Source organism: Sparus aurata, chromosome 4 (assembly GCF_900880675.1).
Source record: "Sparus aurata chromosome 4, fSpaAur1.1, whole genome shotgun sequence".
Lineage (NCBI taxonomy): Eukaryota > Metazoa > Chordata > Actinopteri > Spariformes > Sparidae > Sparus > Sparus aurata.
In genome coordinates, this window is record NC_044190.1 from 19750074 (window position 1) to 19777892 (window position 27819).

The window sequence follows — 27819 nt, forward strand, 5'->3', positions numbered from 1 at the left end:
TTAGTCACACACATGTTGCTCATACAAGAGTTTTAACATCCTCAGAATGTGTCAAATAGACCAGATGTCTCCAGTTTTTCTGACAGGAATCTTATGTGATATATCCAGTCTTGCATAACTACCAGACTTTGCATCTCCTTAACCTGAATGATGTGTGATATAACCAATTTGCATGTGTTACCATCATAATGTGTGTTTTCTCATTGCGTGATTACTGTACACACTAATTGTAATGACCAAAATGATGGTTATATGATTTTGTTTTCCCACAAGGCCTAGTCACACATCTCTTCACTGCCAGGGTTTTGCTGATCATTCCACTGGCTTGACTAACGACTTATTCTGACAAGGCATTTGTCATTCAGTGCCTCGTGATACTGCTTGCTTGAGGATGTCATTTTTGCTAAACCAGTGTAATTTTGAACACTTTTTCTATTTCCACTTCTGGTTGAGTCGAGTTGTAATGCATCTTTAATATTATTTTTCTTTGCATTCTACTTTGCATCCTTCAGGTGTCCTTGCTGTCCTTTTTATTAAATGTATATTTTCCTTGATTGATTTGTATGACCAAGGTTGCCATCAATCATTTTTATCTTTACCATTTATTTGTTGCTCCTTTTATTTGTTTACATGTAGCCATCTTCCTGGGTTCCTTCCGTATGCCTTATCAGGAAATTCGTCGGATGATTTTGGAGGTGGATGAGGAGCAACTCACTGAACCTATGATCCAGGTAGAGCAAGCTATGTAAAGTTGTTAAAATGCTGAGCTCCAATTACTCAAGTGAAATGAACAGATGATATTTTAGCTCTGAGATCGAGGCAGTATTGTAAACCAACTCAACCTGCGCTGTGCAACTTTTTATCTCGGTACTGTCATACACCAACTCTTCTCTGTCGTCTTGATTGTCCTGAAACAGTACTTAGGCTGAGTCTTGAGTATCAGGCATCTATAAATCCCACAGAATAGCAGGTGCTGAAGAACCCATTGATAAGCACATGAAATCTGTCAGTAGATACATTAGCGCTATGCTGAAATCGAAGCGTAATTTTTAAAAATTCTATATTTCTGCTGTTCTTTTTTGTCACATCTTTACAAGTTAACTTTACGGCCCTGACATCTATGTGATTAACAGTCCCATTTCATTTTTTAATACCATCTGTATAGCACACACTTAAAGCAAGTTAAGTCTGTCTTTGTTCGACTATCTGTCTTTTTCTTCCTCTTTTATATGCCAATAGAATATTCAGGAACAGAGCTCAATGCCAGATGCACTGTTTATAGGTTCTTTGTCCGTCTTTTCTTCAATGTTTTGTTGTCTGTCCTTGTCGACTCTCAAGTTCTGAAGAGATTTCTGCTTCATGTTGTGCAGAATTGAACCTGACCATTACTCAAATTTTATTACTGATATAGTTTAGATTTTTAAGTTTATTTATATACTGAGTGGGACACTTTACAGTTGAAAACTCAACTTGTCAATGTTGGAAAAATTATGACACTGAGTTTAAAAAAAAACTGCAAATGTATCTTGAGCATTTCTGTTATGCAGTTTCTCATTACCTTTATTACAGTTATCTTTTAGTCCGGCTCTAACTCACATGTTGATTCTACGTTCTCTCTTTCACCGCACATTTATTCTCAGTTTGGATATTTTTTTTTTCTTTTTTACTTTATTTTGCGTTGCCAACAGGGATTCTCATGATTCAATAATGAGAAAATCCATACTCACAAAAGCACATGCAAAACATAATTTATGGTTAACAAGAGAAAATATTTCATTAAAAAATAAAAAAATAAAAATCAGAGGAATAAGAATGAAACGTTAATGTAAAACTAAAAGCCAATTTAAAAATCTATGTATAAATATGTGTTTTAATAGAGTTTTAAACAAGGTCACTGATACAGTTTGCAAGAATTTGAATTGGAGAGCTTGTTATAGAGATTATGAGCCCCGGCAGCAAATGCCCTGCTACCCTCTGTCTCCAGTTTGCCCCTGGTCAGCAACCACTCGTCAGCTGACCATAAGCTCCCAAAAGGAGTGTAAGGACAGAGAAGGTCGACCGTAGGAAGGGACAAATCAGCACTAAGATTTTAAATGCAATTCCCAAGGACACAGGTAACAGGTGTTACACAGTTTTCTAGGTCCTTTCAGCTGTTTCTACAAGCTGGAGGCTGTCAGTTGTCTTCCTGGGCACTCCAGCAAATTACAGTAATCTAAATAACTGGAACAGCATGAATAAGTATTGTGTAAGTACAGTATGTAGTGCACAATCATCAGGCTAAATTTAAATGTGCAACATTGGAACAAAAAGGGCTTAGAATGTATGTACCAGATGTTGAGGAAATTGATTAATGCGATAGTTAGCTGAGTAGGGACAAATAAACAAAAACAAACCTGAGCTACCAATTTTACATTTTAAAGAATTAATTTAATCGATAATTGTTAATTACAACATGCAAATAATTGATAGTCGTTAAGGCAAATTCCATTAAACCGCATCAATAAAAACCCCAAGTAATGGAAATTACAATATTTGTCCTGACTCCAGGCATCGGTGAGAGATTTTCAACCCAATTTAAATGCAGCAGGCCAGCATATTTACCACATAGTAGCAGTATTTGTTGAGATGGCTGTTAATTCGGATGGGAAGGCATTGCAATCAACATGGTTTTAATTATTCAACATTTATTCCTCTTGGCTGTATAAGAAGTCCAATCACAATTTAACTTTCATTTGTCTATAAAAATATACATAGCCTTAAGGATATAGTCAAGGTTTGAATATAAAAGATCTTTTATTGCACTTACAAAGCACTTTTTTTTTTTACTGGAGCTCACCAACAGGACTGAATCTCACCAAAATGCTTTGCTTGTATAGAAGCCTAACCTACTGCCATCCTATTTGTAAAGTTGAAGCAGTGCTAGTCCTTGGGCTCCTTCTAAATGAAATTCAAAGGAACACCACATTTCTCTGCAGGCATGGACTTAAGCAAACCACATTTTTTCTGAAACATGGATACAGCCAATCCCTCCAATAAACGGCTTTATTTTTGGATACTTTGAATCAAGACATTTTTTTAACAATGAAAAGTGAAAAGCACAATTAATGAAATTAGCATTATTATTATTTTTATATAAATTCATACTGGTTACTCATCACTGCTCTGCTTCCCTCTGTGATGCTTCAAACTGCTTTTCTTCCTTTGTCGTCTCTTCGTAGAACCTTGTGAAGCACCTACCAGAGCAGGAGCAGCTCAACGCCTTGGCCAAATATAAAAACGAGTACACAAGTTTGTCAGAGCCTGAGCAGTTTGGGGTTGTGGTGAGTAGACGCACGCACGCACACACACACACACACAAAACTGTCAGCCCCCTGCCAGATGGCTTGTTGAAGTTTACTTACTATGAATAAAGTGGTTTAAATGATTACGTAATTATGCATTATGTTGTTTTAGAAAGCTGGTTTATTACTGTATTTGTGTAAAATAATATAAACATGTGTTGGCACTTTATATCGTACTGTGTTACTATATCACCTTTCTTTCTCTTTTCTGCTAAGCGCACACACACACACACACACACACACACACACACACACACACACACACACACACAGAGCCCTTTCATATGTATATCCTAATCCCGAGCTTTTTAAAATTCTGTCTTCTTTGTAAGCCTTAAGAGCAAAGACAGGACACCTGTGGACTGCCGCACTAATTTATGCACATTAAAGAGCAGCCCAGCTACCTAATTATGTCGGCATCGTTTTCTTAAAGACTTTTCAAAAGCGGTTTATTCAGAATTATGCATGAGGGGTGCAGCACTTTTTTCCGTATTTTGTGCTTGACTGGCAACCAAGTTTCTGACAAAACATGCAATAATCTTCTCTTGCCACATGCACCCACCTGTTTCATAAACACAAGTGAGGAAGAATCTTAGCACTGAATGAAATGCAGTGACTGAGTGATTGATACACAACAGCATGGTCAGCTGTTGTGTGTACTTCATCAGGGAGACATAGAACAAAGAAGAGTCTGCTTATATAAGGTTGTTCCACTGCTGTGCCCTGCGTGGGCCCAAGGAGGCCTGTGTGCTTTCACCTATCGGAAAAGCTCAGGTTCAAAGGGAATTTGAAATTCACCATTGTGCAAACACACGCATTTTATCTTGTCTTTTTTCCATATCTTACACTTGATTTTAACTCTAGGTTTTGTGTAGCTGTATGTAGTAGTAGTTTCTGTTCATAAGGAATAGATATAAGTGCATTGTTAAAGCACTTGACACATTGGTATGTAGTCCTGTTATGTTTCTTTCTGCAGCGCCATGAATAAGTTAAATTATTCTTTGCGACAAGAAATCAAGAGGCAGAAAAGCTCTCGATCTTCCAACAGATTATTAATTGCCGTAATGTGTTTACACTAGTCAGCTTCATGCACTACAGTGGCTGTTATTGCTGTACATGAGATTTACAGACTTCATTTCAATCCCTGAAATCTTGGGAATCACTCTGTTTACCACCATGCTCTTCCTGTTGGCTCAACTGTACTCACAGCGCTTATGATTGGCACCTCTTTGAAATAAAGTCTTTCATCTCAGATTTAAATTGTTGTTGACACTCCATAGAGACATTTATTACAACTTGCCAAAATATTTACTCACATTAATTTGTTTTTACACTATATGGTACTTCATTTTAAATTCACTGTTCACACTCTCCTGTCCTCTCATGTTGTTAATACTGCCTGCAGCCGCTCAGTTTTTTTCAATGCCCTCTTTAGCCTGTATGGAAGCTAAAGCTGCACACATTCATTTTGAAGGCACACTGTTGTGATTTCTTCTTCTCCCTGCTTTGCTAACTACACAATTTATCCCATGTCTGGGCTCCATCTCCGCACTATGCTTGGTTTTGGCGCACCTTACTTTTTCTTAATCATCATATAGTCATATTGTCAAAATCTTTCTTGTCCTGTTTCCTCTCCCTGACTTTATGCTCATAAAGACGACCACACACATGCTTGCTCGCTCACTCACTCACTCACTCACTCACTCACTCACCGACTAAAATAGCCATTTGATAACATTACAGTAGCTATAATTAAACCCTTGATGGAAGACATCAAACCGCACAGCCAGCTGTTGTGTGAAACAGACAATTGGAACCTGCGCCCCTCTCCTCCACCCCACACACATACACAATCACTGTTGTGGCCAAGCCCTGGGCCCAATGCAATATTTTCCAATTTTCTCTAATTGTGTGAGAGTGGTAATCCAAGGCAGCCTATTGTATATTCCACCCCTCTGCTGCCTGCCCTATATGGACACTAACTCCACAATTAACTTACCAGACCTGGGTCCCAAATCAAATCACTGACAGCATCTATTACTACTGCCTAGCAACACTTTCCAGCATGCCGATTGCATGAATTTCTTTTTAAATTAGAAAGTCTAAATGTGAGTGTGCTCAAAGTGCGGTTGAAGTCTTTCTAAGTTTGACCATGTTCTCTGACTTTGTTTTGCATTTCTGACATAATTTTCCTTACTCTTGCTTCCTTCCCTTTTCTATAATTATCCCTTTTCTTATTTTTTTTTCTCCTTTATGCATCCTTGTTTCCTCCATTTCTGTTCTCCTTTCCCAGATGAGCAGTGTGAAGCGGCTACGTCCTCGCCTAAGCCACATCCTCTTCCGGCTGCAGTTTGAGGAGCAGGTAAACAACCTGCGTCCTGATATTCTGGCCGTAAACGCAGCCTGCGATGAGGTCAGGAAGAGCCGCTCTTTTGGCCGCTTGCTGGAGCTGGTGCTGTTGCTGGGAAATTACATGAACGCAGGCTCACGAAACGCCCAGTCATATGGCTTTGACCTCAGTTCTCTCTGCAAGGTGAGGACAGAAATGCAGACCTTACATCAACTATACATATACTGTATGTAGTCTTTTATCCCTGCAGTGGCAGGGGTTCAACATATAAGGTATGCCCAGTTGAGGACAAAAGCTCATCACATAAACCTTTTGAATAGATTTTTCACAGCTGTCTTTGCAATTGGACTATAAAAGCACACACAATGTGATTTTTAAGATACTACAGTGACCACAGTAAATCTATGTATAATATAGATACAGTTTTTTAGATCCTTCCTTAAAAGATTCCTCTCATTCTATTAATTGCTGTCTCTTGTTTAAACACATAATCAAAAACCCCAAGACGGATAATGCTAATTTACCAGGGCTGAAATCCTTGGTTGACTGAAGCCGTGAAATTCCGACCAAAAATCGCCTAATCCCCTAAATCGTTTTTGACCCTATTATTTTGCACTGAAATTAATTACTTAAAATGAGTTAATTAATAAAAAAACTCGAGTCGGGCTCTGACAGTGTTTTGCATCACGTGCATCTGCGCAACATCATAGCCCATGATTTCCGAAAATATACCATTTCAACTAGTGATATCAGCACAAGAACTGTCGTGACTGAACACAGGAGCTCAGCTCCGTGGCTGAGACACAAACTATTAACCTAAAACTTTTACTCTTAAACACAAAAGGCAAGTCCTCTTTAAGAAAAAATTATTGTTCATATATTTAAAACGGACGGAGCAACCTAACGCAGACAAGTCAGCTTACCGTTTTTAGGTGATATGCCATGTCTGTAGTCGGGCTGTGATATACAAACTGTTGCTTGCAAACTTTGCATTCGCCTTTTTTTTCCATTTTTATAAAATGCTGCCACACTGCTGATGTCTTTGACATGGTAGAATAGGAATGACTGTAAATGAAACACTTAAAAATAAATAAATATTTAACAAACCACCAGCCGAGGCCTTCTGGGGGCTGGGTTAATCCAAAATAGTGAAAACAATGGGGGTGTTCTGAAGACACACTGTTACCTGTGAAAAGGGTGCTCTGAAAACACCCCCATTAGCACTTGGTACTTTCCTCCTGATGAAGTCAAATGCCACATGCAGGACACACAGCACTGGGATGGAGAGGACCCGCTGCGTGTTTACGCACTGCCATAGCAGCATGTAATTAACGCCAAAAATCGACCAATCAGAATTTTGGTCGAGCCAGAACGTATTGACCAGTAAATCGACCAGTCGACTAGGAGATTACAGCCCTAATAATATCCAATTAATTTCTGCATTGTGATCAGCAAACTCAACCATATTCTTGTACAACAGGTCGCAAAGTATTAAATAATTCATTACTAAAGACTTGAGATGTGAACGATATGATGTTAATTAATTGAAAATGAAATGCTGATTTGTTATCTCCAATTGTTCTGGACCCCTGACCTTAGATAAAAATCAGATGCAGACCTTTGAGTAATATGTTTTAGAACCCTTAATGCAAAATGTAAATCTTGTGTGTGTATCGTATGGAGTGTCTGTGTTTACATATGTGGGTTTCTGTACGTGTCAGCCTCTCAGTGTTTTAGTGTTAGGTTTTTAAAAAATGTTTTTACCACCTTGTCTGATCCCTATCTGTGATCCCTAAAGTGGCTGCTGTGATTAGAGATTTCATTTGAAACTATTTCATTTGATTGAACACTATCAATCCCACAAGAGAGATTTTTTTATTTTATCTGCTGGCGTCCATCAAAGCAGCCCAACCCAGGGAGTACTTTATTCTCATTCTCCTGTTCAGAATAGATAACTGAGGCTACCGCTAGCATCCCTTTGAAAGTTCACACACCCTGCAGGACTACCCATGCTTCGTGGGGCAGAGACATAACAAATATCTATACCTTTGGATCTTCCGTGACAAGAAGAAGGAACAGCAGGTTTTCCTCTGTGATAGTGATGGTGAGAACAGAGTAAAATCCTGGAGTAGTAGGAGACTTATCCACTGGTTACATTACAGCGGTTGGCACACTGCAGTTTCCACAGTAACAACCACTGCAGCCATTTCTCACTGCCACCTCTCTGCCCTGTTATACTGGGTGCTTATGTTCATAAAATGACACCGCATGTGTGTACACAAACGTGGATTCATACATAGGTTATGGATTAGCCTGAAAATAATATAATCAACGATTAGAAGAAGAATGTGTTGTGTTTAGCGCATTTTTAATGCTGCTCTTACTGTGCGTCGGCCTCCTTATCTCAACGCTTGCATGTTGTAAAACCAAGGTGTGAGTCGATTTCAGAGGCAGGATATACAGAGGAAGACATCACCTTTGTGCCTGCCCCGACTTTGACAACTTAATACTACGGCACACTCCACAGCACAGGAAAATTGCACCCAGCCCAACTGGAAAAAAGCAAAATGTTTACATTGTCAACTGTGATTACCATCCATCTAAATTCAGAGAGGGACCTTTTGTGAGCGAGCACTTGAAGCTTTTGAAAAAATGGGAAAACAGAAATGAAAAGAGAGATGAGAATGTTTGATTAGAGGAGATAATACAAACATGATTAAACCCAGCGGGGCTGAGTACACTGCTGTCTACCAATAGATCACCTAGAGAGATACACAGCAACGCACTCCACAGGAGGGATGTTTGGCGGGGATACTGAAAGACATCTTGGAATTAGACTGTAAAAGAGTGATGATGGAAATTTATCAGAGAAATTGAAAAATTGTTGTGTGTGGAGGAGAGAGAGGCATGAAGCGCAGGAGAGGTCATCACATTGTGAGTATGTGTCTGCTGCATGAGAATGAGACATGAAATCATCTGTAGCGCCTTCAACACTTTAAATGTATAAAGCTACTTAAGGTTACTGAATGAAGGTCAAAATCCTTTGTCACATAACATCCATTTTATATGGTTATAGAACACAAACTCTCCACTGTTTTTTATTAGTCCAAGTGGAATTAAATGAATTTTCTTTGTCTGCTTCAGCATACACTCTTCTCTGTAAATCAACTGTCCTGTGTTCTCCTTTCAGAAACCAGAAGGGAGCAATGTATAAGTCGCAAAGTTTTGCCTTTGTTTTATTGAATACCATGAAGCATTCGCCTGTGCAAATTTAGACATTATTTTGATGCAGCCAGTCAAATCTTGTGTAAAGCTGTAATGTCAGTGTTAAATCGTGTGCTCCTTACTCTTCAATACCAATCAATCAACCCACTGTCTGCCCATGACATGGGGTGACAGTTCAAGTTTGTTTACTTTTTCCACAGCGCAACAATACGGTGTAGCACTCAAGACAGCTGTCAATCAAACATACCCTTTCAGCAGGCTGAGACAAAAAGGGGCAGTTCCGATATTTCTTCAAGTGTCTTTTATCTTCATTGTATGTAATGATAAAAAAAAAAAAAAAAAAACTAATAACAATACATTTAAAAGAACACGTTGACATTATTCTTGACTGTAAGAAGGAATGGCTAAATGGGATTTCAGTTGGAGTAAGAAGGATTCTACAAATTCATGGCTTCATCTTGTGGCTTCTGGAGACTTGGAGTGTTTTGATTTTTCAGTTTTTTTTGTTGTTTTTTTACGTTTAAAACAAGTTCCCAGTTTAGGAGAATGCTGAAAGGCTGTTTCGATGTGAAGCGCCTGAAATGTTAAGACCAGGGAACTTAATGACTGAATTCTACTTATCCTTTAAGTAACCACTTAGGGCGAAATATGCCAACACACTCCCCCCCCACATCAGAGCAGTTTTATTGCATGATCTATAGAATCCATAGTTTGTTGGGGCTAAATTATCTAAAATAGTTTTTCTTCATGTTTAACCTCTGTGTTGTGCATATGTGTTTTACTACAGCTGAAGGACACTAAGTCGGCAGACCAAAAGACCACATTACTCCACTTCCTGGCACAAGTATGTGAGGAGGAATATCCAAATGTGATCAAGTTTGTTGAAGAACTGGAGCATGTGGACCGAGCTAGCAGAGGTACAACACAATACTACCCATATGCACAAACCTACTCACACACACTGTTATGCTGTCCTGACAGTTTGGGTGTTTTAGCCAGGTCTTTTAAAAAGAGACAGATTTAATAATCGCTGCACATATACAAAAAGCCATCACTGTTTACCTGCACCATGGTACAGCGCATCATTTGTTGTGACTCCTAAGCATGCACAGATCACTCTAATTATCAAGTAGCAAAGTAGTTGTTACTTGATAATTAGAGAAGAGATTTTAACTCTTCGTCTACCTCTCACTTTCTCTGAGGCGATATCACAGTGTGATTATTGCAGTTATTTTGGTTTCCTGCCGGTGCCAACTTAAGTTCTTTAGCTCTCTAGATGCACAGGGAGTTTATTTCACTTCTCGTTGAATCAACATCCCTGCCGCTTAAAGATACTAAATTAGCACTGAAATAGGTAGACTGTCTTTTAGCCAACTTGGAGGGCTAAGGTCATAAGAAGTATACATACAAGATGCTCTGTTTCTTTTATTCTCTGTTTTGCAAATCAGCGACAAACATGTTCTGTCTGGAAGTCTGAAAAGCCAGCCTTGTTAGCTTTGAGTTAAATGAGAAAATACTTTTATGATATCTTCTGTTCAATGTGTTTTTAGAATAGGGAATGCTATTAAAACTGACAACCGCACAGCGTTTTTTGATATTTAAAGATCTTTCGCCTCTTGTTTGATAGTGGCCATTTTAGCTGTCTCGCCTGGCATAAACAATTGTGATGGTATGGACAATGGCAGTGGTAAATGATTGGAAAGGTGAGCCTAATGAAAATATAATGAGCTGTGTGGGTGTTCCAGCCATATGAACTACTGATATCATAAACCTTATTTAACAGGTGTTTTATTTAAAACCAGTTAAGTCTGACCATCAAGATCCATCAGCATTCAGGGGAAAAAAAAAGGCTTTTACCCGAGCTCCTGCAAAGTAATATGGGGGGGAAATACTGAGTTCGAGATGGCAGAATCAAAACACTGTGGTATCCTTCAGCATGAAAAAAGCTTCAGTAACCACCAAAGTGACAATTTGTATTATAGTGCATCAGTATCGAGAGAGGCATTGAAGGATGTGGTTTGGAGAGGTCAATGCATAAACAGAACAGCCTGTTTGAGCGAAGGTCTTACCTCGATAGAAATGGAGCATTCTTTGTCTTGTGCATTCCTATGTTTTTACTTTGAGCTTTACTCTTACCTTCCTACTTTTGTAACTCTCTGGGGATTTTTCTTGGATAAGATGCTTGTTGATTCTGTAAACATGCATTGTATTTCACCAGTTTAGTGTTTGATCTATGCTACACTCTGCTCATCTGCACTGCTGTTTGAAAGTAACATTAATCTTCTGCCATAGCGCATTTGCAAGAGTTATAGGCTTATTTTTCAAGAGAATACTTCAGGTCGTGTCTACAGCTCTGATGAAGAACAATAAATTGTTTGAATGAAGTTTAAGTCTTTATGTCAGTTTAACACAAATGTACTTTTCACGCCTCAGGCATCGTGTTTTACGAGTTATCAGTCCACATGTCTGTGTATCTTTTTGTCCTTCGAACCCATTCTAATGAACATGATATCTCAGGAACGCCTTGAGGGAATTTCTTCAAATGTTGGTACAAACTTCCACTTGGACTCAAAAATGTATGCACTAGTTAGAATGGCACTCAATAGAGCACATAACTCTACCAAGTCCCATGAGCTCCTTGGATTCAATCAAGCCTTATACAATGCCGAACTCGATAGCACTGTCACTCTAAATTTTTAACTACCCATTACTGCGTCTGAATAGTTTAAGCTCACCAGATCCAGGATCTGTGTCAAATTGTACTCACTCATAGATACCAGCTTCCTAAATGCAGCTGTCTTTTTCCAACAAGATGCATGTCCTGAGAAATGAACGCAAAAAGACTTAATTTGCAGTGTTTAAGAAAGCTGGAAAACATTTCTAGACTCCCTTTATCTGGATCAGCACCAACAAGTAATGGGGTCTATTCTGTGCTTAGATCCATCCTGCGTCCAACCTTCATGGAGATCTGTTCGGTGCAGTAAATAAACAAGGGTGGAAACACAACCTCCTTGGTGGAAGTAATAACAAAATGTCACAAACATTTTTAATCAGATAAAGTGATGAAGTACTGACATTTCATACCAAAAGGTCAAAGGTCAACTTCACTCTGACATCATTATTACACCATTATTCCACACCATAACCTTAAAACAGGAGGGGAGACTGTGGCCATATCTCACATTTGCCCAGATACTAAATTGGTGACTAATCTTGGGTGACCACCTTGTGATTGTAGAGATTTTCTGTGCTGCTAGTTTGATTCGTGATGCTTCCACATTTCTGGATTTGTAGCCTCTTCATGTTCTGTCAGAATCAGCTTTATTTGACAAATGTGTGAACACATACAAGGAATTTAATTAGTTTTTGTTTCTCTCAATTAACTTACACACTCATAGACATACAGTAGTCTAACATAAGATCATTGTTTATGCTCATACTGAGTTTCAGCTGAACTCTTGCACCCTGTTCTCTGTGCGTCCTGTTAAAATGGTCTCTAAATGAAGACTGCGTGTTTCTTCCTGGAAATTATTTACTGGGATCATACTGGGACTGCAACTGACGGTTATTTTCATTATGATTAATCTGTTAATTATTTCCTCAATTGATCAGTTATTTGGTCTATAACATGTCAGAAAACGGTGACTATTGTTGTAAAGAAGTTAAAAAAAACAGGAGCTTTTTTCACATTCAGAGCCAAAGAAATTAGCTTTTTTTTCATAAAAACAAATGACCAAGCCAATTAATCAATTATCCAAATATTTGACAATTACTTCAATTTCTGACAAAGAATCGATTCATTGTAAATTAAGTAATAACCTCCATTTTGCTTAAAACGACACATATTACCTCTCATTATATTTCTTCAAAGCCTTCACTAACTGCCTATATTGTATGACCCTGGATAGACATAGAGACTGTGAGGCGATAATTTTTCACTTTGTTATAATTTTACATACAGCCATGCACACTAACACCCAGACAAACAAATTCTCACACACTAGTTTGGCCAGTCTATCTAGAGTATTGTAAAGGTCACAGGCAAGCAGGGACAGACTGGGTGGTCAGAGGAGACTCTGTCGTGTTCTTTGTCCGTATTTCCATTGGCAACTCTCAGGAGGAAGTAGTGAGCAGCATTCTGTGTACAGTATGTGTGTGCGGTCGCAGCATGTTTCTTGCCGCTCCAAAGAAGATTTTACCCACCCTACTGTTCCCAGCAGGGGGGAGCGAGGCAAAGGGTGAGGATGAGGAAAAAATAGAGGATGAAATGTGTGACTTTATTGTTTGGACTCTTCCTTGTAAGGACCCCTCCAGGTTCTGTTGGTGCTTTAATAATCTGTGGATAATGATGCTCCTGTTGAGTGTTTCATTTCACCCAACTGTGCTGCCTGTCCACAAGCCCTTGGCCAAGATTCATAAGTACAAAGGTGAGATCAATCGAAAGTGCAATGCTTGGATCTCACTTCAAGCTCTGTCCAACTCCTTACTTCATGGACCTCAAGCTGAGTATATATTTGCATTTATATAGATTGTAGGGTTTTTTTTTCCTGTGCCAATGTCTTGCTCTGTGTTTCTGTGCCATTATGAGATGCATATACTAAGTGTCTCATCGCTTCATATCTAGTATTCTGACGCACAAATCCCATTTCATCTTTGCAAACCATGCTCTTGAGTGGCTTCCTTTTCATCAGGTCTGACAGCCATTCGGGAGGCCTGAAGACGCACTAAAAGGCTGCATTACATTCATAGACGCTAACCAAAGAGCTTACTTGAGCATGAAAACAGGGTTGGATTGAGGTAGAAGTAATGATTTGTGCTTCTGTTGCAAAAGCCGCCTCTTTTGACTATGTGTAACACAGCCTTCGTTTCCCCCATCTCCCCTGTCTCTCATGGAGGCAAAACCGCGGTTTAGTTCAGGGCTCCTTTGTGTCTGCCTTCTTATTTCTGCCCCTCTCTTTCCTTTTCAGCACTACAATCATTATTTCTCCTGACACAGAGAAGCAGCCCTGGTGTGCTGCTTCTCTCTGTCATTTTCCATGTATCTATCTATGTATCTATTTATCTGTCTGTCAATATCTCCCTGTCCTCGTCTGTCTATTTTTCTTGTCTGTCTGTTTTTTGTTCTATCAATCTTTCTCTCTGTCCCCTTTCTATTTCTTGTGTCCCTCATCACAAACACACATGCACAAGGCACAGCCCCTCAGGTTTAAGTAATTAGGGTGGTGTGGTGCACGATACTCTGTGCTTAGTTTGATGTTGAAGTCAGACGTAGATGGAGACCTGTTAATGTGCTCAGCCGGCTACTTCAGCTTGTAACTCTTCAAATACCGCCTGTCAAAAGCAGAAACATCGATCGTTTGGAAAGCTATGCACAATGCTAGATAGACATGTCTTTATAAATTTTACTTTTCAGCAAATACGGAGATGCTGGTTTGGTTTCATTTTCTGTTCAAGGCTGGTGGCCCTGAGGATTCATTAAGTAATAATCAGAGGAGTAAACTATATCGAGATGGTTCTTAAATATTTGGCTCAAGCCTTATTTGTAGTTTTGCCACATGAAGTCTGAGAAATTAGCCTCATGTTGAATATATATAGAATGAACAGTCTACGCTGCAACTTAGAATTCAGTGACCTTCATGCTCTTTTTGTATGTAGAAGGTGCTCAGCATGTGGAGTACGTGCACCGAGATTTCTGGCAGTGCAAGTCTCCAGTTCCGAGCCTCTTGCACCGTCAGTCTACTCCCACTTGTCTGTCAGGCTTTGGCCTAAGAGGGCAGATCTGTGTATTTTCCAGTCTCTGAATTTCCATACATCAAAGTATAATCTATAGTGGAGCTCTGTGTGTAGCTGAGCTGTTTGTGAGTATACGCGGTTGTGTGCCTACACTCGGTCTCATGCATAGCACAGCAGGTTTGCAGAGTAATAAAAGGATGTCAATGGGGGATTTGACCTCAACAAATATTCCAATTATTATTCTTCTAAAACATCCTATATCTGTCTGCAACCCCTCTGGACCACAGATTCAGGCCCCACTGCTCATAAAAATCACTCACGCTCAACACACAGAAAGAGAAGGCAAGAGCAGGGTGACCAGAGAAGACATGGACACAGCCTTTTATGTTGTATTTCCGTTACTGCTGGTCAGCGTGCCACAGTGCAATTATTTTACAATTCTTAACTTGCATATGACAGATGTGTGTTCATATCGAGTGTCAGCATGGTCTGTTTTGAAACACATTTCTGTGTATTTAACAAAACCAGCTGCTTCTCTTAGTCCCAGGCAGATTTGCTCCTGAAACATATGCCTCAACTTTTGTCATCTGCATGTTTCCCCTTGGTCACATGCCCTTCCACCTGGTGGAGCCTCTTCACCAGGAGACTGATCTTCTGTTTTGCTCTCTGGTTCACCCTGACATACTCTCTTTTTTCTCAGTCAGTACATCATCACAGCACTTTCATCATTTCTATTAACAGGCTGCCTGTCTGGCCTCCCTCCACCTCTACACGAAGCCTGCACCTTATTCATCAGACTATTGGTTGCTTGGTTATGCAGAAGGCTTTTGGGGAAAAAAGAGATGATTAAAATGGAAATGATGGAGCAGGTGAAGTGTCAGTGTTTGATTGTTTACTAAAATGCTTTTCAGACAATTTTATCTATCATACTAATCATATTTGGCATTGGTCAGATGTCTGGAAAACATTGATTATTTAGTCAAAAATTTATTTTATTAGCTATTTTATGAGTTTTGACAGAATCCAAAGAATTTCTATAAAGTGGCAATCAGCCCTGAGCCTTAAAGGGATAGTTCGTGTTTTTTGAAGTGGGGTCATATAAAGTACATGTCTATAGTCGATCTGTTCCCTACCATAATCACCGATCAGCGCAGCCTCAGTTTGGAGAAGTAGAGAGCCGCTCCAGCAAGGCTCACCTAAAAAAATCTATAACAGTTCAAGTGTACGTTGTATAGAGAAAATTCACAGCGCTTTACATCGCTGTCAGACCGGCCTTTCTTTTGGCACTACATTTTCTCAACCGTAGAACCTCCGTATCCCTACGCATTAGCGCAACTGGGCAACAGATGATCTGCGAGTGGCGAAACAGTGCGAGGCCCAGTTGCTGGACCAGAGGTTTACTTTCGATAAAAACGAAACTTAACAGACCGTAGAACCTCCGTATCCCTACGCAGTTGCACTAATGCATAGGGATACGGAGGTTCTACGGTCTGTTAAGTTTCGTTTTTTAAGTTAAGTTTTGTTCTAGGGTTGAAAAAATGTAGTGCCAAAAGAAAAGGGTAGTCTGACGGCGATGTAAAGCGCTGTGAATTTTCTCTATACAACGTACACTTGAACTGTTATAGATTTTTTTAGGTGAGCCTTGTTTTAGGTGGTTAAATTTCGCTTTTTCTCTGGACCCCGTTCACTGCAGCACAAAGCTGAGCGTCTGAGCTGGAGCGGCTCTCTACTTCTCCAAACTGAGGCTGCGCTGATCGGTGATTACGGTAGGGAACAGATCGACTATAGATATGTACTTTATATGACCCCACTTCAAAAAACACAAACTATCCCTTTAATGGTCCAATATTCAACATTCAGACTCACTAGATGTCAGGAAACAACAAGTACAGTATGTTTTTTGTTCTAGAGCTGCTTGGTGTGTGTGTGTGCGTGCGTGCGTGTGTGCGTGCGTGCGAGATATCTGACTGATGCCACTTTTGGTGACAAACACCACACTAAGGACAACATTTGTATTAAAAAAATAGGTCTACCTGACCTTTAACACTTCAAGAGTAGCCTACTTACTTATGTCATTGGCTATTTAGGGAATGCTCTCACACAGCCATCATGAACGCATGGGCTTGGAATGAACATTCATGTTGTAAAGAAATATTTTTATTATTTGTTTTAAGAGAGGAGTTATCAGTCAGAGTCCTGCACGGGTGAAAAATATTGTACTGTGTCGGACACAGATGCGATCGGGTTGGACGCCTGGAGAGGCGGGTCGGGTTTTACGATTGCCATTTTCAAGGCGTCACTTATCATCAGTCATTATTAGCGACACAAATGATAAGCATTTATATTTCATATGAGCTCATTAATGCGAGCTTGTGCCCTCCCAGAACTCCTATTCCCCACGCTGGCTTACTTTCACTTTGAAAAATTGCGTCCGTCCAATTTTCCTTCGGACGTCAGTATCAATTTATAGCGGGTCGGCTCGGGTGCGGAATGTAATTTGTGCTACTGTCGGAAAACGGGTCGGATGCGGTTATATATATGGCGGGTTCGGGCTGGTTTGCAAAATAAGACCCGTGCAGGACTCTGCTCTAAGTGACCATTTTAATCCTCTAGCTAATTATCAAGCTAAATGTCCAACATGCTAGTTAACGTCAAATACTGCGGTGGAAGACGACGGTAAAATATTTCCTTTCTCTAACACTAGATTTATTTATGCCTAATTTTTTAAGGTGTGGCGGCTTTTATTTTGCCGTGGCGGTGCGCCACATTCAATTACATGTAGAGGAAACCCTGATTCTGCAGTATTTGTATATTTTGTGACCCGTTCGGAGTGCTGCTGATATGTGGACATCTGTCCCGCTTCTCATTTCAATGAGATGCCTCCTTGTCCTAAATTGTCATACAGTATGTCACTCTAAAAAGTAAAAATCATTATTGAGTTTGTAGACTAGTTACATTATATTTGAACACATTACATGTCGTACTCTAGACTTTTAACCTCTGTTTTACAAGGGAATCTTCTGTGACCTGGTTATAATGGCAGCATAGAGTAGTTGCCACAGTTATTGTACATTATTACATGGCTCTTCTTAATGCTGTAGAATGCTCCATTCACTTAAATGGGCCTTCCCAAAGTTCGGCGGTCAATTATTTTCGTACAATTGTCCGCTGCTAAGCATATTTGACCGTTGTCAAGGTAAGTGGCCTTTTGGCCTCTGATTCACGTATTTCGTAGCACTCCGCGCTCTAAATTCTTTGCTCCGCAAGTAGTCCGGTCACTTATCACCCCAGTGTCTTCGGTCGCTAAGCGACGTCAGCTGATCTGTAGTCTACTTCATATCGGAAAAAACGTACTCCTAGGCCACTCGTATGGTTGAGTTTCACATTAACTTTAATATTCTTGGAAAATACAGTGATTTCAACTCTTGGCAAAAGGCTGAGTTGTCATCACCGGTCAAGAAAAGAAAAAGAGAGGAAAGCGGCGAAGAGGGAGAAGCGAAACGGTGTCAGTTTGGCGAACTATATTTCTCTGCTAAAAAACACTATGAACGGTAACAGATAAATTGTAAAAAGACACACTGTGTCAAGTTTTTTTCAAGTGACCGCCGTTCTATACATTATCCCTTACATGTTCCCCTATTGCATAATCAAACAGGAGGCAGGATGGAGAGCAGTGTGACTCTTTAAGAAGATTGCAATCCCTCAGTACCTTCCCCATGAACTGATAAGGACCATATCTTTTTTAATTAAATTGTCTAAATATGTGATAAATTCAATCAAAATAAATCTGTACATGTTTAACTTTTTGAATTCCAACAAACTTAACTGCATTATCATTTAACTTTGGTAAGTTGTTAACGTTTTGTGAAATATAAGCAATTCTATATATTTTGATTTGGATTTCAGTCAGCATAACATCTATTTACTTAGTCAAATGTTCTATTTAAGACACATAATTGTCCATATTACAGATTAACTTGTTGGCACAAAAGTGGCAGAGTCAGTGATTATGTAAAATACAAGGCTTTAAAGGTTAAAAACAGCTTCTACGTAGTAATTTTCAAGTAGAACCGTAAAAGTCAGGGCTTACTTTAACACAGTGTTATAAAATGTATTCATGACTGATATCAAGTGAACATTGTTATGTGATTCATTATGAGCATAGACCTGTGATATTTTAAAAGATGAACAGGATTGTGACAGGATCAGTTTGACAATTTTCCTGCCCAGATTGGCAGAGTGGTTCCCTACTAACTGAAAGTCAACGTTAGAGCTGAAACGATTACTCAAGTAACTCGAATAATTCGATTACAAAAAATGGTAGAAGCAAAATCTCTGCCTTCGAGGCCTCGTTTAATTCCTATCACCCGCATTATATGACCTTGCTTAGCTCAGGGATAATTTTTCCACACAGACTGTTATTGCGGACACACACTGCTACGTTCAGAATTGAGTTGGAACGATGGCGGAGAGCCAAGAAACTGTCCTTAAAAGACAGAGAATGTCCAAAGTTTGGGATCATTTCACACTTAAAAAAGAAGATAACAAAGTGCAATGTGTCTACTGCGAAGCAGAACTGGCATACCACAACAGCAAGTCAACAATGATTCAACATCTGAACGGAAAGCATCCAATTGTAAACACCAGCTCACCAAGCATCGATGGTACAAGCTAATGTAAACATACAATCACTAGTTAGAATGTAAGGTATTTGTAGAGGCTGTTGCTTGATGTCAGTATAACTAGATATCATGTTAAGATGTGGAAACTAATTTGTGTTACATTGCAAGAGAGTAATAGCCTACACCAAATAACTCCTTTCCACACACGCACACACACACACACTCATCTCGTCTCTCTCACTCTCCCTCACACACGCGTGCACACATAAACACACACACCCTTATTCCCGGTGTCAGGAATAGTTGAAATAAATGCCTGTATGTTTTTTTCAGGAATAAAAGCCAATTGCTTGGTCTATTTAACAGGCCTGTCATTTTTTAATGCATTATTTGGTATTGTTGTTTAATAATGCAAAATATTTTTTTATTAGATTACTCGATTAATCGATGGGATAATCGGTAGAATACTCAATTCTAAAAATATTTCATAGCTGCAGCCCTAGTCAACGTAATAGTCAATCAGTGCAGAGCAGTACTGACTGATTTAGACATCATTGCTCCCAATGTAGTCTGTGTCAAGAATTAGAAGAAACTGTGTGCTGTGATATTTCCAGTGTCTACGACTGATTGTCAACAATTAGTGTCAGTGCGTACTATGATGGGGTGGCAGATGATGGGGAGAGCAGCAAAAAAAACTAAAACAAAGGAAACAGAAAATGAAGATAAACTGATGAATTACTAAGAGAAGGACACTTCGGGCAGGTTGAAACACACAATAAGTATGAGGAACTTTTGTGATAATGAGTTGTCAGGTAAAGATGAAGTCAGTGTACTTTAGAGTGAGCGTTATGGTGATTTCTTTGCTATTGCAGTGTGTTTAGCTTTCCTTCTAAATCACGAATGGTAGCATTAAAAGCAGAATTAAAAGTGCCACCTGAGATCCCTCTCAACCAGGAGGATGCACAAATGTGTATTTTTTTTTTACATACATTCACATGCTCAACTTAAAAATCTTTGCAAAGACTACATTTACAGTCCATTAAAGTTAAGATTTTCAGAGAAATCAGAGAAACTCTACAACTTCTGCTGACTTCAAAATGTTTGTAGTGGAACTGTCTGATTGAACAAGTGTGTATGTCAAAGACGGTATATTGCCATCAGTTAATGGGGTTTATACTATAAAATCAGTGAGAAGCTTAGAGACATAGAAGCACTCTCTCTTTTTTCCTTTTCATATGGCATGTATTAGGATCAAGGGACATTTGAAACTACTTAAAAATAAGCGGCTTATGCCTTTTTGTCAAGTAGGGTCTAATCAGGGTAATTTAAGCCATATGCTATATTCAGTGACTAGCTTAAAGTGTCAGCCATGACCAACTTAACAGAAAGTTCGGCTCAGTGTTCACCTGCTCTCCCACCTGCATCATCTATGCACCTGTTGGTAAGACTAAAGGCAAAGGATGAAGGATGATTTCTATTTCAACAGCCATTTTCATGCTTTCAGCTTGCAGTTTTGAATCGGTTGCTCTGTTTGTGTTACTGAAAAGCTATAAATTGTGTTTCAATATATGAGCAAACACGGTATTTGCTTTCACTACAGTGTGTTTGTCAGGAAGCCATTGTATTCTTATGTCAATTTAATGGTTTACGACATACATGAGTATATAAAAGGCACAGAATAATAACACTATGTATTGAACGAACCCTCACTTGATGTTTATTTTTTCCTCAGTCATTGTTTATTCCCATGGTGTTTCTGGCAGTGTGTAAGCTCATAATAAGCATGCTTTGCAATTGAGCTGGCTTCGCTCTCATTTTCCCTGTTATTTTATTTCTTTGTATGTTGTTTTTCCTCTGATGCTTTCAGAGCCTCAAAATAATAATGCACTTTATTGTACCTGTAATTGAGTTGTCTTTTTTTTGTTTATTCCTGCTTCTTTCTTCACATTTCCTTGACACGTGGCTGTGTGCTTTTACAAATGTGTATGTGTCTGTACTGATATATGTGGATGTGTGTGTCAGTATCTGCAGAGAATCTGGAAAAGAGCCTCAGGCAGATGGAGAGGCAGCTGCTGCAACTGGAGAGAGACCTGGAGACTTTCTCCTCCCCCGATGACCAAAACGACATGTTCTTTACTAAAATGGCTATATCCTTTACACAAGCATGCATTCACTCACCAGTCTAGGGAATTATTCAATGGGTTTACTGTAATGAATCAAATGATACAAAAGCTGGAGGAATTTATGTTTAGTTTCAACAGTGCGGTGCTGCAAAGGGTTGCAAAAAGCAGGCTTTCATAGTTTAATACAACGTTGAACTTGTGATATAAAGGGAAGGTACTCTCAAGTCTTTGGTTAATCAGATACCCAATAAAATACATGTCTTTAACATTTTACATAATTAAATACTCATGCTGTGTTTCCTTAGTTCACATCACCTTCCACCTGGATTGAAAAACTAAAAGTGAAACTAGTGAAAGTGACGATTTCGGTTATATCACACATTTGTTTTTGATTAAGTGGTTAAAGTGTGTCATTACATACAGTAATGTGTGTATATCCCAGCGATGGTATATAGCATGAGAAAGTAGTTGTTTGGTAAATTCAGTTAAGAAATGGTTTAAAATAACTATAGTGTAGCTTCATTTTATTTGTTTATTTTCTGCCTTTATTTGGAGCTTCCAATACAAACAGAACAATTGCCACACATAAGACAATGCAAGTAAAGAGACTTTGGCAATTAAACTAACATTCTTTCAACATGGAAGTTCCAGATGAGAGCAATCAATTGTAATTAGTGTTAATAGGTTCTAAGGTGAACTGGTGCAAATACGTAAATACCAGCGTGTACTCAGTTAATGCATTGTAAAAATAACACAAATGAGAGGTGTATGACAGACACCAACTGTCCCTCTCATGTCACATGAGAATGTGATAAGCAGTCCTGCTTACCAAATAATTTTACCTTGCATGCCAACTGGAATAGTGGGAACTCCAATCCAGCCCACCAGATTGTTTTACACAACCTGTCCCGAATATACTTTTTTCCCGAATCTCTATTGGTGGACACATTTTGACGCACAGTATATATACCTTCATATATACCCGATACTATGAATTCATCATGAATCCTTGAAGACAATATACAGAAGATGCATAATATGCTGTTAAACAGAAAAGAAAAGAGACAACTAAAGTCCTGCCTGACTTGGTCCTATGCATACAGTACACGTACACGTTTTCTTTCCACTGTCGATGTAGTGAACAAGTGAAGAGTTGCATCCCACTGTATAGTCCGTTTTTTGTGCCAGTGCCCAGCTCTTGTTCTAAAGGAGGCTTCACGCTGAGGGTAACGTCATAAATGAGGGGAATGGTTCGAGAGGGCGAACTGAGACAAAGCCTTCCTCGTCTTTCTGTCACTCTCTTGCTCTCTCACAGCAATAGTCATTGTTGCATGTTCCCACAGACAGAACAAGAGCAATTTAATATGTTTAATTCAATTGTCAATTTATGAATAGGAAACAAAAGCGCTAATTTACAAATGCATAAATACATAATTTTTCTTCATTGTTACCCTGCCCACTTCAGATATTCACATTCAATGCTGACAACTGTCCATATCTGTGTGGCAGCAGTGTTAATTATTTACTGTCTTCTGAGGTAGTTCTAGAGGATCAGGTTGACAGGCCTGTCTCAGACCAGGTGTAAGTATGTGTTCAATAATACACCCTGTACCTAGCCCCCTTCATGTAGTTTTGATCAATAGCCTTGGGCTGGGGCACTGATGGCTTGCGCTGTAGTAGTTAGCAGTGAACTTGAGTGAAAGACTAAAGGTTCACTGAGAATGGATTTGACAGCTCTGTCTTTTACAGCTTTCCAGTGCCAGGTGGACAGCACCAAATGTCTAATCTTAGCAGCAGTGATTAAAAAGACCATCAGATTTAAAATGAAATCTTAATTCACTGAAACCAGAAACTAAATGTCAGCTAGACACATGTATACATTCAATCATCAGGGCTCAACTGTGCCAAATACTTCAGAAATGTTGTATGATGTCATAGCCAACCCCAGCCTTCCATATACAAACCTCACAATCCACACTGTGCTCAGGTTTTTGGGACACATGATTCAACTGAAATCAACTTTTTTTTAATCTCCATTATGCATTATTATATTAAATAAGTATTTTATAGTTCATTCTATGATGTATTGTTTATTATTATCTTAGTATTATATAATTTCATATTGTTTCCATCCACTACTGTTATGTGATTATTAGGAGTTGGTTCATGGAGTTAAGTAGTAGGTGTTGTGAGCGACGTGAGAAGGAATAAATCCGTCCAGGGTCAGGGTTTTCCTCATAACTTTTTAGACACAGCACAGTCAATTCATCTAGACTTCTCCCTCTCTGCTCTCCTTCTCCCCTCTGTTCTCAACCTAATGAGGTACCAGCTGCCTGTGCAGCATCAACCAGCTGAAATACCTGATACTTAAAAAACAACTTAGCATTACTGTAAGCACTTAATATATGTAAACAAGATGAAAGCAATTCCATAAGAATATACTGAACTTGTGCCTATATAATAATGTTTAAATCTGTGTTCACATAACTTTATTTCACTCTTACAGTGGCATAATTTTCCTGACAGAAAACCCAAAAAGGAACAAAACAGTAGAAAATGTGATGTAGATCAATTTTGGTTTGTTTCTTGTATTGATTTGTGGATGTTTACGTCAGACCAGCGAGAAGCAATAGCTATTGTTTGCGTAATGTTGCTTTGAATTATCCTAAGTCACAAAACTGACATTAATGAGCATAGCAGTTGTGTTTATGAAGATGTCCAGTCATCCACATCATAGGATATCTAAACGTACTTGAACAAAGACAAAGAGGGGTTTACCGTTTATTTTCTTGAACCCCTTGACAGGTGATACAGTCACGTTATGGCTCCACCTGGAACTGAGGAAATTTGCTCACGGCATCTGTTACCACAACAAGCAAACTCTACAGTTAAAAGCTAAATGTGAGATGCCTACATTCACATATTGGTGACATTGAAAATTCCTTTATCACTTCATGTGCCACTCGAGTATGCAGTTACTGTGCCCGTCTAGTGTCACACTTCTGAATATGAGCTAAGCCTGTGCGGGTGGCAGATTACAACAGGAGAAAAAAACAGAAGGAGGATGAATAAATGAATGATGGGGTAAGGAAGTGTGAGGGGAAAGGGGTATATGATCAGTAAGAAAGCAAGGAGGCACAGGAATTGTTTGAAATGAGCTGCGGTGGATCGCTACTTTCTCTAAGATGGAGAAGAAGTCAGGAGAGATATTTTGCATCCCGTGATTCTTATCAACCATGGCTCTCGGCTATTTCTTCTTTTCTTACCCTCTCTTGCTTTCCATCACCTGCTCACGCTTTCCTCGTGCCTCTTTCCCCCAAGCTCCTGCCTTGGAAAGATATTACTGACAAGTCAATCTGAGAGCAGTGCCCATTGAACAGCATTTACCCAGCTGTGAATAGGTAGTCCCATCCCCGGCCAGATTCAACGGAGGCCAGACGTCAAATAGGTGCATCAATTGAGCTATAATGAAGGGGCACAATAGGAGCCAGTGACGCTGCCAACATAATTGTGCTACCACACAGACACTGTTGCTTCTTATCTGCCATGAGACAAGGATGCTGGGGTCATTTACAGGCCTGCTAGTGAGGGACAAATCATTTTCTTTCTTTTCATTGATTTACACAGAAAATTGCTCAGACATTTTCAAAGAAACAGATTTGTTCCAACAGTTTCACACTCAGATTTGATTTTCTTGTGCATCAAAAGTTTAGATTTTTGTTGAGCAGGGTCGTCACGTGGAAAGCACCTTCATGCGGTATGCTTTAGAAAACAGAAATACCAACACGAAAGCGCTAATGGTGCAGCTTCTATATCAATTTATTGTTGAACAGTACATTGATGATTGCTAGATTTCCAAATTAAGTGTGTTGTGACTTACTGTAGATTTGTTTAACAGCATGCCCTCAGAGTGTGGGATGTGTGTTAGCGCTCTCGCTTTCCACCTCACTTTGCTCTGACACTGACACCTTATTTTGACACAGCTATTACCTATTTGTCCTCAGCCACACAAACCTACCAGCATAGCAGAGCTGTCCTTTTGCTTTGCTTAGTTTAACCAGGAGGACCTTTAAATGCTCTTCAATCTTCCATGCTAGTCAGTTTTGGTCAGTTTGTACAGGTAGTCTTAAAAGCAACAATATTTGCTCGACCTCTGTGTGTTGTACCAGACATCCGCATCTTTGAGGACCAGCTCTTGACACTATACTAGGGACATTTTATATGCAAGGCATGTTCCTATTCCACAACAAAAGCTGATTTTGGTATGGCTAAAAAGATGAACTTCTGCTGCATTTGACACACAGCCAGTGCTAAGAACAAAGATACATTTAGATACAGTATTATCTGTCATGTTTACATTGAAAGTAAAAACGTATTCTGAAATGAAATCTGTGGGCTTATTGTTACGACACACTTCCTATGTAGTTTACACATTTATGGAATTTGATGAGACAAATTATAAGGACTAGATAATTACGGAACAAAGAAAATACATTTTTCCTACATGCAGATTTTTTTTCATGTGATATTTTGAAAAACAAGGCATGAAGTTTGAAAGAAATACGGCAATTTATTCGAACAACCTTAAACTCGTCTAACAATTTATGAGTTATGCAGTGTTTTTAGTTATAAGAAAGCTTCACGGACCATCTTTTCTGCGCAAGGAAACTATACCTTTTTGGTGGCTTTTTTCATTTCCATGGACATATTGAATAAAAGAGGCTGCACTGACGCTGTGAAAAAATAAAAAGTTTACTTTCTTATATATAAAAGAGATAAAAATGGATAGGTACAACACTATGACTTTATTCATTCAATATGTTGAGAGAACTAAAATGATTAAACCAGGTAGTTTACCCCCTCATTTGGTAGGGATCTTTGACATTGGAAAATCGTCCAGCTTTCTGCGTAGGAGTGGCATATAATAACAGAATGTATAATGTACACGTTAAAAGTTGTTTTTCAAACAATTTATTCACATAATATTTATCTGTACTCTGATGTCAAATAAGGTCTGAAAAATCTGGAAAGATACAGAATTGAAATTGAAAATGTGCAGGAACCCTGAAATATAATCAGATTGGATTGGCTTTCAAATGACCGTAGCAGAGATGGTTGAAGTAAAAATAATTGGAAGTCTGAGTGCAGTTATAATTGGAGTGGTGCATCCATGGCAGCAATTCTCAAGACTAGAATGCATTTATTTATTTTATTTTCATTCATTTTATTTGCATGTCAGAATAAACCAATATACCAGATTTTAGTCACAGATGTTGTAGGCTGCAGTGGTCAAAGGAGCACTTCGTTAGTAACCTGACTGACAATATCAGAGCTCTGAATGCCAACATCAGTTTACCACTGACTGAGCTTTAGATCCTTTAGAACTTTAGATTTAGAGCAACATATGGGAAATCTGTCATTTTCTTCCCCCTAGATATTAATATCTTGCTGTCAAATAGGGGAATAGTGTTCTCACAACATTTTAATGGACATAGAATGTGGGATAGATGTGATGTTGACCTTGACAGCAACCCCTCACAGCTTCAGCAAGGTTGCACGGGAGCAATATGGCAAGCTGGTGATAATGCACAGCAATATGGAGACGCTGTATCAGAACGTGCTGGAGTACTTTGCCGTTGATCCCAAGAAGACCTCTGTGGAGGAGCTGTTCACTGATCTCTGCAACTTCCGTTCCATGTTCACTGTGAGTATTCAATGCTATAGATGAAAGCTGGTTTGAGCATGTTGTGTGGAAGTGAAAACCATTGCAATGTTCATATTTGATGGGTTGATGTGTTGAGTCTCAGTGGGATTGGCATAATTTGGATATGCTTCTCATTACAGAAAATCATTGATTACATTATATATGATATAAAAGAATGATCATCACAATTTAGCTTAAATGACATGTTGATGTTTGTCAGAAATGTTTTTGTTGCTTATTGAATAATTTGATAAAATGGCGTGCCTATTCATGTGGAATTAATGCCATTTAAAAAGCCTTATTAGTAATTGTTTTGAGTTGCATGTATGTTCATCTGTTATCATTAGTCTCTGGAAATATCATCCTGTTTTATTTTATTTTTTTCAGTTTTGTACAAAGCTGAAGTTAGCAAACCATGAGCAGCATCCAAAAATTGATAGATTGGATTTTGTTGTCTAGCTTTGGAGATTAATTTTGCAGTGAGAGCTGGTCCATTGATTTAAAAAAAGAAAATGGTTAACAATGCTGCATCTTGTCGTTAACAACCGTGTGTACGAAAAAGCACAAGACATGAGAATTGTTTTTTTTTATTTTAAAACATCTTTTAAAACTCTTTTTCTTCATTTCTTCACGTGTCAACATGGAACCTCAGCTGTTTTCCACATCATTGAGGTATAATAAAATGCAGAACAGTGCCAGTCCTGTGTACTCCAGTCCCACC

The 27819-nt window shown here is 38.9% G+C and overlaps 1 protein-coding gene across 5 annotated transcripts in view; it reads left to right on the forward strand.

The window, feature by feature from the left end:
• The window catches only part of LOC115580635 (protein diaphanous homolog 3), a 190001-nt gene that overhangs the window by 69009 nt on the left and 93173 nt on the right, over window positions 1-27819 (forward strand). For all 5 annotated transcript variants that reach the window (XM_030415179.1, XM_030415183.1, XM_030415184.1 and 2 more), the window contains 6 exons: window positions 637-731; window positions 3219-3320; window positions 5635-5874; window positions 9704-9833; window positions 21294-21418; window positions 26934-27098. In XM_030415179.1, the coding sequence (XP_030271039.1) occupies window positions 637-731; window positions 3219-3320; window positions 5635-5874; window positions 9704-9833; window positions 21294-21418; window positions 26934-27098 (857 nt within the window). The remainder of the gene's footprint in view (window positions 1-636; window positions 732-3218; window positions 3321-5634; window positions 5875-9703; window positions 9834-21293; window positions 21419-26933; window positions 27099-27819) is intronic.